Here is a 21,099-nt window from a genome sequence, read left to right as displayed (position 1 = left end):
TGTGGAAAGGATGTTCCCTCGTGTGGGTGAGTCCAGAGCTAGGGGGCACTGTTTTAAAATTGGGGGTCATTCTTTTAGGACGGAGATGAGGAGAATTATTCTTTCTCAGAGGGTAGTGCGACTTTGGAACTCTCAGCCTCAGAAAGCAGTGGAGGTGGGAGTCACTGAATACTTTTAAGGCAGATAGATAGATTCTTGTTAGGTAAGAGGATCAAATATTACCGGGAGGGTAAAAGGGAACCTCAAAAAGAATGGTCATGGACTATTGAATGGCAGAGCAAGCTTGAGGAAATGAATGGCCACTCCTGCTCCTAGTTCATATGTTCTTATGTTTGTGTGTTGCGGGAAGGAAATCTGTTGTCCTTACCTGGTCCAGTCTACGTGTGACTCCAGACCCACAGCAACGTGGTTGATTCTTAACTGCCTTCAAGTGTAATCAGGATGGGCAACAAATGCTGTTCTCCAGTGACACCCACATCACACAATCACATTTAGAAAATCCTTCCGGGCTGTGATTGGGAGAGTTTCACTGCACTGCAGCAGCAGGGGAGCAGACAGGGGTAAACGAGTTTGAGTTACGGATCAACCATGATTGGACTGAATCACTGAATGAGTTTGAGGGATGCAATGGCCTCTTCCTGTTTCTAATTCTCTGCACAAGAGACATGCCAAAACAACGCAGAGTGAAAGACTGACCAGGGCCTGTCCTTGCGCAAGACAACCATGTTTAATGGTGGCTTGGGCTCCAACATGGAGCCCACCCCAATGTTGCCCCTTCAGGTGTCTCCCCCTCCCCATTCTTTCAAGATAATCTTTTACCCACCCCATAGCAGGAAGGGACCTGGTGAGATGTGCCACCTGTTACAGAGCAGACTTGGTGATCCCATTGCTGGGTACCTCGGTGATCGGGGAGTGTCAGTCTCGGGGATAACGGGCACTCTGCCCATGTTGTCACAGCGATGCTCACCTGCGAGGCCGCGCAGACCTCAAACGCCTTGAATATAACATCGACGACTCGCTGTGATGTCAGCACATTACCGCCCACAACTGCAGCCTCTGGCGACGGGTCCAGGATCGATCCCCTCGGAATGATCATCTCCACTGGAGCCAGGCAGCCCTGCCAATCACAGCACAAGTCAAAGGTCCTGCGTTGACTGCGAGTTTAAACTCAGCCCAACTCACCGAAGTCCGATAACACAACCTGTCCCAATAACCCACACCCAATAACACAACCTGTCCCAATAACCCACACCCAATAACACAACCTGTCCCAATAACCCACACCCAATAACACATCCTGTCCCAATAACCCACACCCAATAACACAACCTGTCCCAATAACCCACACCCAATAACACATCCTGTCCCAATAACCCACACCCAATAACACAACCTGTCCCAATAACCCACACCCAATAACACAACCTGTCCCAATAACCCACACCCAATAACACGTCCTGTCCCAATAACCCACACCCAATAAAACATCCTGTCCCAATAACCCTCACCCAATAACACGTCCTGTCCTAGTAACCCACACCCAATAACACATCCTGTCCCAATAGCCCACACCCAATAACACATCCTGTCCCAATAACCCACACCCAATAACACAACCTGTCCTAGTAACCCACACCCAATAACACAACCTGTCCCAATAACCCACACCCAATAACACAACCTGTCCCAATAACCCACACCCAATAACACATCCTGTCCCAATAACCCACACCCAATAAAACATCCTGTCCCAATAACCCACACCCAATAACACATCCTGTCCCAATAACCCACACCCAATAACACATCCTGTCCCAATAACCCACACCCAATAACACGTCCTGTCCTAGTAACCCACACCCAATAACACATCCTGTCCCAATAACCCTCACCCAATAACACGTCCTGTCCTAGTAACCCACACCCAATAACACATCCTGTCCCAATAGCCCACACCCAATAACACATCCTGTCCCAATAACCCACACCCAATAACACAACCTGTCCTAGTAACCCACACCCAATAACACATCCTGTCCCAATAAACCACACCCAATAACACATCCTGTCCCAATAACCCACACCCAATAACACAACCTGTCCCAATAACCCACACCCAATAACACGTCCTGTCCCAATAACCCACACCCAATAAAACATCCTGTCCCAATAACCCTCACCCAATAACACGTCCTGTCCTAGTAACCCACACCCAATAACACATCCTGTCCCAATAGCCCACACCCAATAACACATCCTGTCCCAATAACCCACACCCAATAACACAACCTGTCCTAGTAACCCACACCCAATAACACAACCTGTCCCAATAACCCACACCCAATAACACAACCTGTCCCAATAACCCACACCCAATAACACATCCTGTCCCAATAACCCACACCCAATAAAACATCCTGTCCCAATAACCCTCACCCAATAACACGTCCTGTCCTAGTAACCCACACCCAATAACACATCCTGTCCCAATAGCCCACACCCAATAACACATCCTGTCCCAATAACCCACACCCAATAACACAACCTGTCCTAGTAACCCACACCCAATAACACATCCTGTCCCAATAAACCACACCCAATAACACATCCTGTCCCAATAACCCACACCCAATAACACATCCTGTCCCAATAACTCACACCCAATAACACGTCCTGTCCCAGTAACCCACACCCAATAACACAACCTGTCCCAATAACCCACACCCGATAACACAACCTGTCCCAGGAACCCACACCCAATAACACAACCTGTCCCAATAACCCACACCCAATAACACAACCTGTCCCAATAACCCACACCCAATAACACATCCTGTCCCAGTGACCCACACCCAATAACACAACCTGTCCCAATAACCCACACCCAATAACACAACCTGTCCCAGTAACCCACACCCAATAACATGTCCTGTCCCAATAACCCACACCCAATAACACATCCTGTCCCAATAACCCACACCCAATAACACGTCCTGTCCTAGTAACCCACACCCAATAACACATCCTGTCCCAATAAACCACACCCAATAACACAACCTGTCCCAATAACCCACACCCAATAACACATCCTGTCCCAATAAACCACACCCAATAACACATCCTGTCCCAATAAACCACACCCAATAACACAACCTGTCCCAATAACCCACACCCAATAACACATCCTGTCCCAATAAACCACACCCAATAACACAACCTGTCCCAATAACCCACACCCAATAACACATCCTGTCCCAATAACCCACACCCGATAACACAACCTGTCCCAATAACCCACACCCAATAACACAACCTGTCCCAGTAACCCACACCCAATAACACATCCTGCCCCAATAACGCACACCCAATAACACGTCCTGTCCCAATACTCCACACCCAATAACACAACCTGTCCCAATAACCCACACCCAATAACACATCCTGTCCCAATAACCCACACCCAATAACACATCCTGTCCCAATAACCCACACCCAATAACACGTCCTGTCCTAGTAACCCACACCCAATAACACATCCTGTCCCAATAACCCACACCCAATAACACATCCTGTCCCAATAACCCACACCCAATAACACATCCTGTCCCAATAACCCACACCCAATAACACATCCTGTCCCAATAACCCACACCCAATAACACAACCTGTCCCAATAACCCACACCCAATAACACAACCTGTCCCAGTAACCCACACCCAATAACACATCCTGTCCCAATAACCCACACCCGATAACACAACCTGTCCCAGTAACCCACACCCAATAACACATCCTGTCCCAATAACCCACACCCAATAACACAACCTGTCCCAGTAACCCACACCCAATAACACGTCGTGTCCGAGTAACCCACATCCAATAACACATCCTGTCCCAATAACCCATACCCAATAACACAACCTGTCCCAATAACCCACACCCAATAACACGTCCTGTCCTAGTAACCCACACCCAATAACACATCCTGTCCCAATAACCCATACCCAATAACACAACCTGTCCCAATAACCCACACCCGATAACACAACCTGTCCCAGTAACCCACACCCAATAACACAACCTATATAAATGATTTGGAAGAAGGTGTAACTGGTGTAATCAGCAAGTTTGCGGATGACACAAAGATGGCTGGAATTGCGGATAGCGAAGAGCATTGTCGGGCAATACAGCAGGATATAGATAGGCTGGAAAATTGGGCGGAGAGGTGGCAGATGGAATTTAATCCGGATAAATGCGAAGTGATGCATTTTGGAAGAAATAATGTAGGGAGGAGTTATGCAATAAATGGCAGAGTCATCAGGAGTATAGAAACACAGAGGGACCTAGGTGTGCAAGTCCACAAATCCTTGAAGGTGGCAACACAGGTGGAGAAGGTGGTGAAGAAGGCATATGGTATGCTTGCCTTTATAGGACGGGGTATAGAGTATAAAAGCTGGAGTCTGATGATGCAGCTGTATAGAACGCTGGTTAGGCCGCATTTGGAGTACTGCGTCCAGTTCTGGTCGCCGCACTACCAGAAGGACGTGGAGGCATTGGAGAGAGTGCAGAGAAGGTTTACCAGGATGTTGCCTGGTATGGAGGGTCTTAGCTATGAGGAGAGATTGGGTAGACTGGGGTTGTTCTCCTTGGAAAGACGGAGAATGAGGGGAGATCTAATAGAGGTATACAAGATTATGAAGGGTATAGATAGGGTGAACAGTGGGAAGCTTTTTCCCAAGTGGGAGGTGACGATCACGAGGGGTCACGGGCTCAAGCTGAGAGGGGCGAAGTATAACTCAGACATCAGAGGGACGTTTTTTACACAGAGGGTGGTGGGGGCCTGGAATGCGCTGCCAAGTAGGGTGGTGGAGGCAGGCACGCTGACATCGTTTAAGACTTACCTGGATAGTCACATGAGCAGTCTGGGAATGGAGGGATACAAACGATTGGTCTAGTTGGACCAAGGAGCGGCACAGGCTTGGAGGGCCGAAGGGCCTGTTTCCTGTGCTGTACTGTTCTTTGTTCTTTGTTCTGTCCCAATAACCCACACCCAATAACACAACCTGTCCCAGTAACCCACACCCAATAACACGTCCTGTCCCAATAACCCACACCCAATAACACAACCTGTCCCAATAACCCACACCCAATAACACAACCTGTCCCAGTAACCCACACCCAATAACACATCCTGCCCCAATAACGCACACCCAATAACACGTCCTGTCCCAATACTCCACACCCAATAACACATCCTGTCCCAATAACCCACACCCAATAACACATCCTGTCCCAATAACCCACACCCAATAACACGTCCTGTCCTTGTAACCCACACCCAATAACACATCCTGTCCCAATAACCCACACCCAATAACACATCCTGTCCCAATAACCCACACCCAATAACACATCCTGTTCCAATAACCCACACCCAATGACACATCCTGTCCCAATAACCCACACCCAATAACACATCCTGTCCCAATAACCCACACCCAATAACACGTCCTGTCCTAGTAACCCACACCCAATAACACAACCTGTCCCAATAACCCACACCCAATAACACAACCTGTCCCAATAACCCACACCCAATAACACATCCTGTCCCAATAACCCACACCCGATAACACATCCTGTCCCAATAACCCACACCCAATGACACATCCTGTCCCAATAACCCACACCCAATAACACATCCTGTCCCAATAACCCACACCCAATAACACATCCTGTCCCAATAACCCACACCCAATAACACAACCTGTCCCAATAACCCACACCCGATAACACAACCTGTCCCAATAACCCACACCCAATAACACAACCTGTCCCAATAACCCACACCCGATAACATGTCCTGTCCCAGTAACCCACATCCAATAACACATCCTGTCCCCATAACCCACATCCGATAACACAACCTGTCCCAATAACCCACACCCAATAACACATCCTGTCCCAATAACTCACACCCAATAACACGTCCTGTCCCAATAACCCATACCCAATAACACAACCTGTCCCAATAACCCACACCCAATAACACAACCTATATAAATGATTTGGAAGAAGGTGTAACTGGTGTAATCAGCAAGTTTGCGGATGACACAAAGATGGCTGGAATTGCGGATAGCGAAGAGCATTGTCGGGCAATACAGCAGGATATAGATAGGCTGGAAAATTGGGCGGAGAGGTGGCAGATGGAATTTAATCCGGATAAATGCGAAGTGATGCATTTTGGAAGAAATAATGTAGGGAGGAGTTATGCAATAAATGGCAGAGTCATCAGGAGTATAGAAACACAGAGGGACCTAGGTGTGCAAGTCCACAAATCCTTGAAGGTGGCAACACAGGTGGAGAAGGTGGTGAAGAAGGCATATGGTATGCTTGCCTTTATAGGACGGGGTATAGAGTATAAAAGCTGGAGTCTGATGATGCAGCTGTATAGAACGCTGGTTAGGCCGCATTTGGAGTACTGCGTCCAGTTCTGGTCGCCGCACTACCAGAAGGACGTGGAGGCATTGGAGAGAGTGCAGAGAAGGTTTACCAGGATGTTGCCTGGTATGGAGGGTCTTAGCTATGAGGAGAGATTGGGTAGACTGGGGTTGTTCTCCTTGGAAAGACGGAGAATGAGGGGAGATCTAATAGAGGTATACAAGATTATGAAGGGTATAGATAGGGTGAACAGTGGGAAGCTTTTTCCCAGGTGGGAGGTGACGATCACGAGGGGTCACGGGCTCAAGCTGAGAGGGGCGAAGTATAACTCAGACATCAGAGGGACGTTTTTTACACAGAGGGTGGTGGGGGCCTGGAATGCGCTGCCAAGTAGGGTGGTGGAGGCAGGCACGCTGACATCGTTTAAGACTTACCTGGATAGTCATATGAGCAGTCTGGGAATGGAGGGATACAAACGATTGGTCTAGTTGGACCAAGGAGCGGCACAGGATGGAGGGCCGAAGGGCCTGTTTCCTGTGCTGTACTGTTCTTTGTTCTGTCCCAATAACCCACACCCAATAACACAACCTGTCCCAGTAACCCACACCCAATAACACGTCCTGTCCCAATAACCCACACCCAATAACACAACCTGTCCCAATAACCCACACCGAATAACACAACCTGTCCCAGTAACCCACACCCAATAACACATCCTGTCTCAATAACCCACACCGAATAACACAACCTGTCCCAGTGACCCACACCCGATAATACGTCCTGTCCCAATAACCCACACCCAATAACACGTCCTGTCCCAATAACCCACACCCAATAACACAACCTGTCCCAATAACCCACACCCAATAACACAACCTGTCCCAGTAACCCACACCCAATAACACATCCTGCCCCAATAACGCACACCCAATAACACGTCCTGTCCCAATACTCCACACCCAATAACACATCCTGTCCCAATAACCCACACCCAATAACACATCCTGTCCCAATAACCCACACCCAATAACACGTCCTGTCCTAGTAACCCACACCCAATAACACATCCTGTCCCAATAACCCACACCCAATAACACATCCTGTCCCAATAACCCACACCCAATAACACATCCTGTTCCAATAACCCACACCCAATGACACATCCTGTCCCAATAACCCACACCCAATAACACATCCTGTCCCAATAACCCACACCCAATAACACGTCCTGTCCTAGTAACCCACACCCAATAACACATCCTGTCCCAATAACCCACACCCAATAACACATCCTGTCCCAATAATCCACACCCGATAACACAACCTGTCCCAGTAACCCACACCCAATAACACAACCTGTCCCAATAACCCACACCCAATAACACAACCTGTTCCAGTAACCCACACCCAATAACACGTCCTGTCCTAGTAACCCACATCCAATAACACATCCTGTCCCCATAACCCACATCCGATAACACAACCTGTCCCAATAACCCACACCCAATAACACATCCTGTCCCAATAACCCACACCCAATAACACATCCTGTCCCAATAACCCACACCCAATAACACGTCCTGTCCCAATAACTCACACCCAATAACACGTCCTGTCCCAATAACCCACACCCAATAACACAACCTGTCCCAATAACCCACACCCAATAACACAACCTGTCCCAATAACCCACACCCAATAACACAACCTGTCCCAATAACCCACACCCAATAACACAACCTGTCCCAATAACCCACACCCGTTAACACAACCTGTCCCAGTAACCCACACCCGATAACACATCCTGTCTCAATAACCCACACCGAATAACACAACCTGTCCCAGTGACCCACACCCGATAATACGTCCTGTCCCAATAACCCACACCCAATAACACGTCCTGCCCCAATAACCCACACCCAATAACACAACCTGTCCCAATAACCCACACCCAATAACACAACCTGTCCCAGTAACCCACACCCAATAACACATCCTGCCCCAATAACGCACACCCAATAACACGTCCTGTCCCAATACTCCACACCCAATAACACATCCTGTCCCAATAACCCACACCCAATAACACATCCTGTCCCAATAACCCACACCCAATAACACGTCCTGTCCTAGTAACCCACACCCAATAACACATCCTGTCCCAATAACCCACACCCAGTAACACATCCTGTCCCAATAACCCACACCCAATAACACATCCTGTTCCAATAACTCACACCCAATGACACATCCTGTCCCAATAACCCACACCCAATAACACATCCTGTCCCAATAACCCACACCCAATAACACATCCTGTCCCAATAACTCACTCCCAATAACACGTCCTGTCCCAATAACTCACTCCCAATAACACGTCCTGTCCCAATAACCCACACCCAATAACACATCCTGTCCCAATAACCCACACCCAATAACACAACCTGTCCCAATAACCCACACCCGATAACACATCCTGTCCCAATAACCCACACCCGATAACACAACCTGTCCCAATAACCCACACCCGATAACACAACCTGTCCCAGTAACCCACACCCAATAACACGTCCTGTCCCAATAACCCACACCCAATAACACGTCCTGTCCCAATAACCCACACCCAATAACACAACCTGTCCCAATAACCCACACCCGATAACACGTCCTGTCCCAATAACCCACACTCAATAACACATCCTGTCCCAATAACCCACACTCAATAACACGTCCTGTCCCAATAACCCACACCCAATAACACAACCTGTCCCAATAACCCACACCCAATAACACAACCTGTCCCAATAACCCACACTCAATAACACATCCTGTCCCAATAACCCACACCCAATAACACATCCTGTCCCAATAACCCACACCCAATAACACATCCTGTCCCAATAACCCACACTCAATAACACGTCCTGTCCCAATAACCCACACTCAATAACACATCCTGTCCCAATAACACACACCCAATAACACATCCTGTCCCAATAACCCACACCCAATAACACACCCTGTCCTAGTAACCCACACCCAATAACACGTCCTGTCCCAATAACCCACACTCAATAACACATCCTGTCCCAATAACCCACACTCAATAACACGTCCTGTCCCAATAACCCAGACCCAATAACACAACCTGTCCCAATAACCCACACCCAATAACACAACCTGTCCCAATAACCCACACTCAATAACACATCCTGTCCCAATAACCCACACCCAATAACACATCCTGTCCCATTAACCCACACCCAATAACACATCCTGTCCCAATAACCCACACTCAATAACACGTCCTGTCCCAATAACCCACACTCAATAACACATCCTGTCCCAATAACCCACACCCAATAACACATCCTGTCCCAATAACCCACACCCAATAACACATCCTGTCCTAGTAACCCACACCCAATAACACGTCCTGTCCCAATAACCCACACTCAATAACACATCCTGTCCCAATAACCCACACTCAATAACACGTCCTGTCCCAATAACCCACACCCAATAACACGTCCTGTCCCAATAACCCACACCCAATAACACAACCTGTCCCAATAACCCACACCCAATAACACATCCTGTCCCAATAACCCACACCCAATAACACAACCTGTCCCAATAACCCACACCCAATAACACAACCTGTCCCAATAACCCACACCCGATAACACATCCTGTCCCAATAACCCACACCCAATAACACAACCTGTCCCAATAACCCACACCCAATAACACGTCCTGTCCCAATAACCCACACCCAATAACACAACCTGTCCCAATAACCCACACCCAATAACACAACCTGTCCCAGTAACCCACACCCAATAACACAACTTGTCCCAATAACCCACACCCAATAACACAACCTGTCCCAGTAACCCACACCCAATAACACGTCCTGTCCTAGTAACCCACATCCAATAACACATCCTGTCCCAATAACCCACACCCAATAACACATCCTGTCCCAATAACCCACACCCAATAACACATCCTGTCCCAATAACTCACACCCAATAACACATCCTGTCCCAATAACCCACACCCAATAACACATCCTGTCCCAATAACCCACACCCAATAACACATCCTGTCCCAATAACTCACACCCAATAACACGTCCTGTCCCAATAACCCACACCCGATAACACATCCTGTCCCAATAACCCACACCCAATAACACGTCCTGTCCCAATAACCCACACCCGATAACACATCCTGTCCCAATAACCCACACCCGATAACACATCCTGTCCCAATAACCCACACCCAATAACACATCCTGTCCCAATAACCCACACCCAATAACACATCCTGTCCCAATAACCCACACCCAATAACACGTCCTGTCCCAATAACCCACACCCGATAACACATCCTGTCCCAATAACCCACATCCGATAACACATCCTGTCCCAATAACCCACACCCAATAACACAACCTGTCCCAATAACCCACACCCAATAACACATCCTGTCCCAATAACCCACACCCAATAACACATCCTGTCCCAATAACCCACAGCCAATAACACATCCTGTCCCAATAACCCACACCCAATAACACAACCTGTCCCAATAACCCACACCCAATAACACATCCTGTCCCAATAACCCACACCCAATAACACATCCTGTCCCAATAACCCACACCCAATAACACAACCTGTCCCAATAACCCACACCCAATAACACATCCTGTCCCAATAACCCACACCCAATAACACATCCTGTCCCAATAACCCACACCCAATAACACAACCTGTCCCAATAAACCACACCCGATAACACATCCTGTCCCAATAACCCACACCCAATAACACAACCTGTCCCAATAACCCACACCCAATAACACATCCTGTCCCAATAACCCACACCCAATAACACAACCTGTCCCAATAACCCACACCCGATAACACATCCTGTCCCAATAACCCACACCCAATAACACAACCTGTCCCAATAACCCACACCCAATAACACAACCTGTCCCAATAACCCACACCCGATAACACATCCTGTCCCAATAACCCACACCCAATAACACAGCCTGTCCCAATAACCTACACCCAATAACACATCCTGTCCCAATAACCCACACCCAATAACACATCCTGTCCCAATAACCCACACCCAATAACACAACCTGTCCCAATAACCCACACCCGATAACACATCCTGTCCCAATAACCCACACCCAATAACACAACCTGTCCCAATAACCCACACCCAATAACACGTCCTGTCCCAATAACCCACACCCAATAACACAACCTGTCCCAATAACCCACACCCGATAACACAACCTGTCCCAGTAACCCACACCCAATAACACATCCTGTCCCAATAACCCACACCCAATAACACATCCTGTCCCAATAACCCACACCCAATAACACATCCTGTCCCAATAACCCACACCCAATAACACATCCTGTCCCAATAACTCACACCCAATAACACGTCCTGTCCCAATAACCCACACCCAATAACACAACCTGTCCCAATAACCCACACCCAATAACACAACCTGTCCCAATAACCCACACCCAATAACACATCTTGTCCCAATAACCCACACCCAATAACACAACCTGTCCCAATAACCCACACCCGATAACACATCCTGTCCCAATAACCCACACCCAATAACACAACCTGTCCCAATAACCCACACCCAATAACACGTCCTGTCCCAATAACCCACACCCAATAACACAACCTGTCCCAATAACCCACACCCAATAACACAACCTGTCCCAGTAACCCACACCCAATAACACATCCTGTCCCAATAACCCACACCCAATAACACAACCTGTCCCAGTAACCCACACCCAATAACACGTCCTGTCCCAATAACCCACACCCAATAACACAACCTGTCCCAGTAACCCACACCCAATAACACAACCTGTCCCAATAACCCACACCCAATAACACATCCTGTCCCAATAACCCACACCCAATAACACATCCTGTCCCAATAGCCCACACCCAATAACACATCCTGTCCCAATAACCCACACCCAATAACACATCCTGTCCCAATAACCCACACCCAATAACACATCCTGTCCCAATAACTCACACCCAATAACACGTCCTTTCCCAATATCCCACACCCAATAACACAACCTGTCCCAATAACCCACACCCGATAACACATCCTGTCCCAATAACTCACACCCAATAACACGTCCTGTCCCAATAACCCACACCCAATAACACGTCCTGTCCCAATAACCCACACCCAATAACACAACCTGTCCCAATAACCCACACCCAATAACACAACCTGTCCCAATAACCCACACCCGATAACACATCCTGTCCCAATAACCCACACCCAATAACACATCCTGTCCCAATAACCCACACCCAATAACACAACCTGTCCCAATAACCCACACCCGATAACACGTCCTGTCCCAGTAACCCACACCCAATAACACAACCTGTCCCAATAACCCACACCCAATAACACAACCTGTCCCAGTTACCCACACCCAATAACACAACCTGTCCCAGTAACCCACATCCAATAACACATCCTGTCCCCATAACCCACATCCGATAACACAACCTGTCCCAATAACCCACACCCAATAACACAACCTGTCCCAATAACCCACACCCAATAACACATCCTGTCCCAATAACCCACACCCAGTAACACATCCTGTCCCAATAACCCACACCCAATAACACAACCTGTCCCAATAACCCACACCCAATAACACAACCTGTCCCAATAACCCACACCCAATAACACATCCTGTCCCAATAACCCACACCCAGTAACACATCCTGTCCCAATAACCCACACCCGATAACACAACCTGTCCCAGTAACCCACACCCAATAACACATCCTGTCCCAATAACCCACACCCAATAACACGTCCTGTCCCAGTAACCCACACCCAATAACACATCCTGTCCCAGTAACCCACACCCAATAACACATCCTGCCCCAATAACGCACACCCAATAACACGTCCTGTCCCAATACTCCTCACCCAATAACACATCCTGTCCCAATAACCCACACCCAATAACACATCCTGTCCCAATAACCCACACCGAATAACACGTCCTGTCCTAGTAACCCACACCCAATAACACATCCTGTCCCGATAACCCACACCCAATAACACATCCTGTCCCAATAACCCACATCCAATAACACATCCTGTCCCGATAAACCACACTTCTTCCTACGCTTGCCCTACGCTTCCCCATTAACAGACCCTCACTGTCCCTTCCCCATTAACAGACCCTCACTGTCCGTTCCCCATTAACAGACCCTCACTCTCCATTCCACATGAACAGACCCTCACTCTGTTCTTTCCCCTCTCCCCCACTCATGACCAGCTGTACCTACCTGGTTGAGAGGTATGTCTTGTCCCACCATGCACCTGAGGCAATAGATGAGGGCGGAGAGGGTGATTGCCCGAGGGGCATTGCAATTGCCAAATACTTCTGGTCCGGAGCCAGTAAAATCAAACACAGCAGACCCCTGTGAGAAACAGAGGAGGAAGAGAGAGGGACAGTGAGATTGGAAGGGTGAGAGAGTGAGAGATAATTTTTTCAGTGGATGTGGGCGTCGCTGGGTGGGGCAGCATTTGTTTCCCATCCCTAGTTACCCTTGAACTGAGTGTCTCGCTCGGCCATTTCAGAGGACAGTTGAAAGTCAACCACATTGCTGTGGCTCTGGAGTCACGTGTGGGCCAGACCGGGTAAGGACGGCAGATTTCCCTCCCTAAGGGACATTAGTGAACCAGCTGGATTTTTCCGACAATCAACAATGGTTTCATGGTCACCATTACTGAGATTAGCTTTTATATTCCAGATTTATTGATTAAATTTAAATTCCAACACCTGCCATGGTGGGATTTGAACCTGTGTCCCCCGAGCATTAGCCTGGGCCTCAGGATTATTAATGCAGTGACAATACCACTACACCACTCCTGCTCCCATTTTGTCACTCCTGCCACCAACCCGCCTGTAAAACCACCTCCCCCAAACAAAATTAAGGAATTTTAAGTTTAGAAGTGTGCACAGGCTGAGGAGTGAATGAATGTGTGAGTGAATGTGTTTGTGTCAGTGTGAGTGTGCGCGTGTGTGTTTGTGGGTGCAAGTTTGTGTGTATGTAAGTGTGAATGTGACTGAGTGAGTGTGTGTGTGAGTGAGTGTGACTGAGTGCGTGTGTGAGAGTGAGAGTATGTGTGAGTGACTGAGTGTGTGAGAGTATGTGTGTGAGTGTGTGTGTGAGAGTGTGTGTGTGAGCGAGTGTGAGAGTGTGTGTGTATGTGCGAGTGTGTGTGTGTGAGTATGAGAGTGTGTGTGAGTGTGAGAGTATGTGTGAGTGTGAGTGTGAGAGTATGTGTGAGTGTGTGTGTGAGAGTGTGTGTGTGAGCGAGTGTGAGAGTGTGTGTGTGTGTGAGTGTGTGTGAGTGTGTGTGTGAGTGTGTGTGTGAGAGTGTGTGTGTGAGAGTGTGTGTGTGAGCGAGTGTGAGAGTGTGTGTGTGAGTGAGTGTGAGAGTGTGAGTGTGTGAGAGTGTGTGAGAGTCTGCGTGTGTGTGTGTGTGTGAGAGTATGTGTGAGTGTGTGTGTGTGTGAGAGTGTGTGTGAGAGTCTGAGAGTCTGTGTGTGTGAGTGTGTGTGTGTGTGTGAGAGTGTGTGTGAGCGAGTGTGAGAGTGTGAGAGAGTGTGAGAGTGAGTGTGTGAGAGTCTGTGTGTGTGTGTGAGAGTGTGAGAGTATGTGTGAGTGTGAGAGTGTGTGTGAGAGTCTGTGTGTGAGTGTGAGTGTGTGTGTGTGAGAATGTGAGAGTGTGTGTGTGAGCGAGTGTGAGAGTGTGTGTGTGAGCGAGTGTGAGAGTGTGTGTGTGTGAGAGTATGTGTGAGAGTGTGTGTGTGAGCGAGTGTGAGAGTGTGTATGTGTGAGAGTGTGTGTGTGTGCGAGTGTGAGAGTGTGTGTGTGCGAGTGTGAGAGTGGGCGTGTGTGTATGTGAGCGAGTGTGAGTGTGTGTGTGAGTATGTGAGTGTGTGTGTGAGAGTGTGTGTGTGAGAGAGTCTGTGTGTGTGTGAGCGAGTGTGAGAGAGTGTGTGTGTGTGTATGTGTGTGAGTGTCAGATTGGGAGGAATTTGCACAACAGACGCTCGCTTTCTGAGACGATGTGAAGTTATTTCCCAATTCAGGAGTCAACAGAACTGAGGTTTGGTGGGGGTGGAGGGTGGGGGAGATTTTGTCTCAATTCAATGAGGAGGAAGGGGAGAATGAACAAAATAACAAAGGGTTTTAATAGAGCGCATCGGGAGAAAGTTCTCCCCGTGCCTGCGTGGGTTTCCTCCGGGTGCTCCGGTTTCTTCCCACACTCCAAAGATGTGCGGGTTAGATGGATCGGCCGTGCTAAATTGCTACAAAAACAGAAAATGCTGGAAAATCTCAGCAGGTCTGAGGAGAGAGAATAGAGCCAACGTTTCGAGTGTGGATGATCCATCATCAGAGCTGACCCTGCCCTGACAAAGGGTTATCTAGACTCAAAACTTTGGCTCTATTCTCTCTCCAGAGATGCTGCCAGACCTGCTGAGATTTTCCAGCATTTTCTGTGTTTCAGATTCCAGCATCCGCAATAATTTGCTTTTATCGTGCGAAATTGCTCCTTGGTGTCCCAAGATGAGTAGTTTAGGAGGGATTAGCAGGGTAAATACATGGGATTATGGGGATAGAGCCTGGGTAAAATACTCTGTTAGAGAGTGGGTGCAGACTCAATAGGCTGAATGTGCTCCTACTGCACTGAATCATAGAAACCCTACAGTGCAGAAAGAGGCCATTCGGCCCATCGAGTCTGCACCGACCACAATCCCACCCAGGCCCTACCCCCATATCCCTACACCTTTATCCGCTAGTCCCTCTAACCTACGCATCTCAGGACACTAAGGGGCAATTTTAGCATGGCCAATCAACCTAACCCGCACATCTTTGGACTGTAGGGATTTGATGAAAGTTTATCCAGTGGCAGGAGCGTCAGCAACCAGACACACACAGATTTCATATCATTGGCAAAGGAACCAGAGGGGGAGAATGTTTTTTACGCAGCATATTGTTCTGAACTGGAAAGCAAAAGTGAATTCAATAGGAGCTGTCAAAAAGGAATTGGATAAATACTTGAAGGTGAACGATTTGCAGGGCTCTGAGGGAAGAGCGGAGGGAAGTGGGAGTAATTGATAGCTCCTACAAAGAGTTAGCACAGACACGATGGGCTGAACAGTCTTCTGCATCACCGAGTCTATGATTGCACCAAACCAGGCGAAGGTTGCAGCACCTTGAGCCTGTAGACGATCAGGCACTGAGTGGGGATGATGTGGGCCGCTGAGGCTGAAATATCTCACCTCTGCCGCGTTGATTTTCACTTTTAATCTGATTGGAGTGCCATCGTCCATGTGGTCCTCGGACCCGACCTCCAGGAGTCCATCGGTCTGCCACCGACATCGACGGGCAAACTCCCTCAGCATCTCCCTCACGGCGATTTCGGCATTGTTCTGTCGCATTACCAGAAGCCCAATGTGTCAAAATGTAAAGGGAAAACAGAAAGACTTTATTTTCTCAGGTGTCCATAACAACCTTCGGATGTCGGGAAGCATTTACAGCTGAAGTTTATTTTGAAGTGTAGTCACTAATGTATAGTGGGAAACGCAGCAGCGAATCTGCACACAGCAAGATCCCACAGACAATAACGCAACCTATAGCCAGATAATCTGTATTCCCTCAGTACTGACCCTCTGACAGTGCGGCACTCCCTCAGTACTGACCCTCTGACAGTGCGGCACTCCCTCAGCACCGATACTCTGGCAGTGTGGGAACTCTGTCAGTACTGACCCTCTGACAGTGCGGCACTCCCTCAGTACTGACCCTCTGACAGTGCGGCACTCCCTCAGTGCTGACCCTCTGACAGTGCAGCACTCCCTCAGTACTGACCCTCTGACAGTGCGGCACTCCCTCAGTACTGACCCTCTGACAGTGCGGCGTTCCCTCAGTACTGACCCTCTGACAGTACGGCACTCCCTCAGCACTGACCCTCTGACAGTGCGGCACTCCCTCAGTACTGACCCTCTGACAGTGCGGCACTGCCTCAGTACTGACCCTCTAACTGTGCAGCACTCCCTCAGTACTGACCCTCTGACAGTGCGGCACTCCCTCAGTACTGACCCTCTGACAGTGCGGCACTCCCTCAGTACTGACCCTCTGACAGTGCGGCACTCCCTCAGTACTGACCCTCTGACAGTGCGGCACTCCCTCAGTACTGACCCTCTGACAGTGCGGCACTCCCTCAGTACTGACCCTCTGACAGTGCAGCACTCCCTCAGTACTGACCCTCTGACAGTGCGGCACTCCCTCAGTACTGACCCTCTGACAGTGCGGCACTCCCTCAGTACTGACCCTCTGACAGTGCGGCACTCCCTTAGTGTTGATCCTCTCAACAATGTCGCACTCTTTCAGCACTGTCCATGAGATGCAGTTCCTGCAGTGCTGAACTAGTCGGCCTAGGTGCAGTGCTAAAGTCTCTGGTGTTTGATGGGAACCCCTGACTTATTGACTCAGAGGCAAGTGTGATACCCACATGAACCTTGACTGACACCAACAGAAATAAATTATAGCCAGTCTGAACTTCCGATTAATCTGTATAAGTGCAGAGAGAACAGGATACGGTCTGGGTGGTTTTCTCTCTGAATATCTAAGCAGTCTGTCCTGAGAGCTGTGAAGGAGGTTGAAATATTCTGTGATATTCAAACTGCTCATTATGGGCTGCAACATTATGGTCCATAACGAGGCTACATTATATCAAAATGGGAGTCAGGCTATCAGAACAAGTGTAGGCCATTCAGCCCTTTGAGCCAATTCTGCTCAACACTCTGAGCTGGAGACTATCAGATCTCACAAGTGAGACGGTCTTAAGTCCCATCATTTTCTCCATTACCTTTGTTTTTTTTAAATTCATTCGTGGGACATGGGCGTCACTCTCTGGGTCAGCATTTATTGCCCATCCCTAGTTACCCTGGAGGGCAGTTCAGAGTTAACCACGTTGCTCTGGGTCTGTAGGCCAGACCAGGTAAGGACAGCAGATTTCCTTCCCTAAAGGACATTAGTGAACCAGATGGGTTTTTCCGACAATCGACAATGGTTTCATTGTCATCAGTGGATTCTTAATTCCAGATATTTTTTATTGAATTCAAATTCCACCATCTGCCGTGGCGGGATTCGTGCCCGGGTCTCCAGAACATTAGCTAAGTTTCTGGATTAATAGTCTAGCAATATACCACTAGGCCATCGCCTCCCCATTAAGTTTTTACAACTTAAGCTCTAAATTCCATCCCTTTGATATATATGTTGTATTCCTGTATTCTTGGCACTTAATGTTCATCCTCTGTTTTATTTAGCCAGCCTGCAATGATATATTCCCATATTAACACTCTCTGCTGCTTGTGTCTCTAACTTGTGGGCGGCACGGTGGCACAGTGGTTAGCACTGCTGCCTCACAGCACCAGGGACCCGGGTTCGATTCCCGGGTCGGGTCACTGCCTGTGCGGAGTCTGCATATTCTCCCCGTGTGGGCGTGGGTTTCCTCTGGGTGCTCCGGATTCCTCCCACAGTCTGAAAGACATGCTGGTTAGGTGCATTGACCCAAACAGGCGCCGGAGTGTGGCGACTAAGGGATTTTCACAGTAACTTCGCTGCAGTGTTAACATAAGCCTACTTGTGACTCTAATAAATAAACTTTAAAACCTTAACCTTCTCCAATCTTACCTTTCAGGGGGAATCAGGAAATACTATCAAGTTGGGGGTGGTGGAAATCTAGAACCCTCTCCACCTAAAAGGCTGTGGATTCTTGGGATCAATTGGATCTCCTAAGACTGTGACCAATAGAGATTTGTTGGTTAAATGATCACGGGATTGGAGGAAAGGCAGATCTGGAATGGAGGTGTAAGTCAGCGATGATCTGATTGACCAGAACCAGAGGATAGCACAGTTGGATTGTACCCAGTCTTCCAGTTGGGGCCTAACTGGTGATTTAGGAATGTTTAGCATAACTACTGAGGGATCCTGTGTGTATGTTAGCCCTGTTTGCTTCAGTCGATGCAAAGACTTCATTTTAACATATTGCTCCCTATACACATTACATTTAAATGCTAGACTATAGGGGTTAACTAACTCCGCTAAGCTGGCCAATTGTAGCTAACTTGACTACATGTAGAATCAGAAGGCATGATGGGTTAGCTACAAATTGACTGCATTCCTGAAGATACACAATGCAGGCAAACAACAGTTTCCCACAACAGCAGCAGCGAGGATTGTTTCTCTAGATGGAGACAGCATGTGAAAAACACTTCCAATAATGAGATAAGGATTGAAATATATTTTGATTTGAGAGCGTGGGTTCAGTTCAGTTCAGTTCTCAGATTCCACTCATGTCAGTACATGTATTTTTTTTGTAGCGGGCTTGGCTGAGAAGCCAGTCTCCAAGTTCAACTTTTTTGATTCTGTCATGTTAATTCTTTAAGTTCTTTTCGATAAAAGAAAACCATTTTAAAACTCGTACCCAGTGTTGTCCTCTCGTCTCTTCAAACGAATGAATGGGCCCAACAACTACCTTACTGTTATCAAGACAAAGATCCTGTATTTTTTGTTAAAAGCTTTCTCACCCTATCGTTCCACCTTCAAGGATTTCTGTATGTACTCCCCCACATCCCCCTGTTCTTCTACCCTCTGTTAAAATGGTGACGTTTATATTGCTCTCGCCGCCCTTCCTGCCACACTGAATCATTTCACTTTAAACTGCATCCGCCCTGTGCCTGCCCAGCTCACCAGTCACTGTCATTCTATCCGAACCCCAGCCTGTGAGTGGCCAGCTTTGCTGCAGTCCTACCTGGATGTGGAACATGTACGCTTGGACCACCTCCAACCCGTACACATCGATCAGCTCATTCACCAGCTGGATCCCTCTCTGATTGGCTGCGACCTGTGCTCGCAGGTCTGACAGGTTGTCATGGAGGTTGCGCGTCCCGCTGCTGCCTGGGATCTGCGCCGGGGCCATGAGTGCCTCAGTAACAGCTGCAAGAGATATCGGGTAAAGAGAGGATGACACGGACAGCATGGTCAAACGGGCAGATGCCTGAGCACTAGAGTTCAGTGCAGAGGTGTGTGAAGTAATGCATTTCGGGACGACTGATATGGAAAGACAGAATTCGATAGTTGGCATGATATTGACAAGTGTAGATGAATGGAGAGAGAAGTTGATGCCCTGAGACACAATTCCATATGTTTAACAAACAGATACGTTAATCAGCTTTATAACTAGAGGAATGGAATGTAAAATCTATGAGATCACTCCAGAATTTTCCAAACCATTGGTTACTATTGTGGACAATTACATGGGAACACCACCTCCTGAAGGTTCACTTCCAAGTCACTCACCATCCTGATTTGGAAATATATCGGCCATTGCTTCACTGTCACGGGATCATAGTCATAGAATCCCTACAGTGCAGAAGGAGGCCATTCAGCCCATCGAATTTGCACCAACAACAATCCCACCCAGGCCCTATTCCTGTAACCTCACATATTTACCCTGCTAAT

General features: G+C 48.2%; 1 protein-coding gene across 2 annotated transcripts in view; it reads right to left on the bottom strand.

The window, feature by feature from the left end:
• oplah (5-oxoprolinase, ATP-hydrolysing) overlaps positions 1-21,099 on the bottom strand; it is a 92,986-nt gene that overhangs the window by 22,080 nt on the left and 49,807 nt on the right. For both annotated transcript variants that reach the window (XM_078230198.1, XM_078230206.1), the window contains 4 exons: positions 20,390-20,574; positions 16,857-17,006; positions 13,846-13,980; positions 968-1,117 (listed from right to left, as the gene is read on the bottom strand). In XM_078230198.1, coding sequence (XP_078086324.1) covers positions 968-1,117; positions 13,846-13,980; positions 16,857-17,006; positions 20,390-20,574 — 620 coding nt within the window. The remainder of the gene's footprint in view (positions 1-967; positions 1,118-13,845; positions 13,981-16,856; positions 17,007-20,389; positions 20,575-21,099) is intronic.

Source organism: Mustelus asterias, chromosome 2, assembly GCF_964213995.1.
Source record: "Mustelus asterias chromosome 2, sMusAst1.hap1.1, whole genome shotgun sequence".
Taxonomy (NCBI): domain Eukaryota; kingdom Metazoa; phylum Chordata; class Chondrichthyes; order Carcharhiniformes; family Triakidae; genus Mustelus; species Mustelus asterias.
This window is presented reverse-complemented; position numbering and strand designations above follow the sequence as displayed.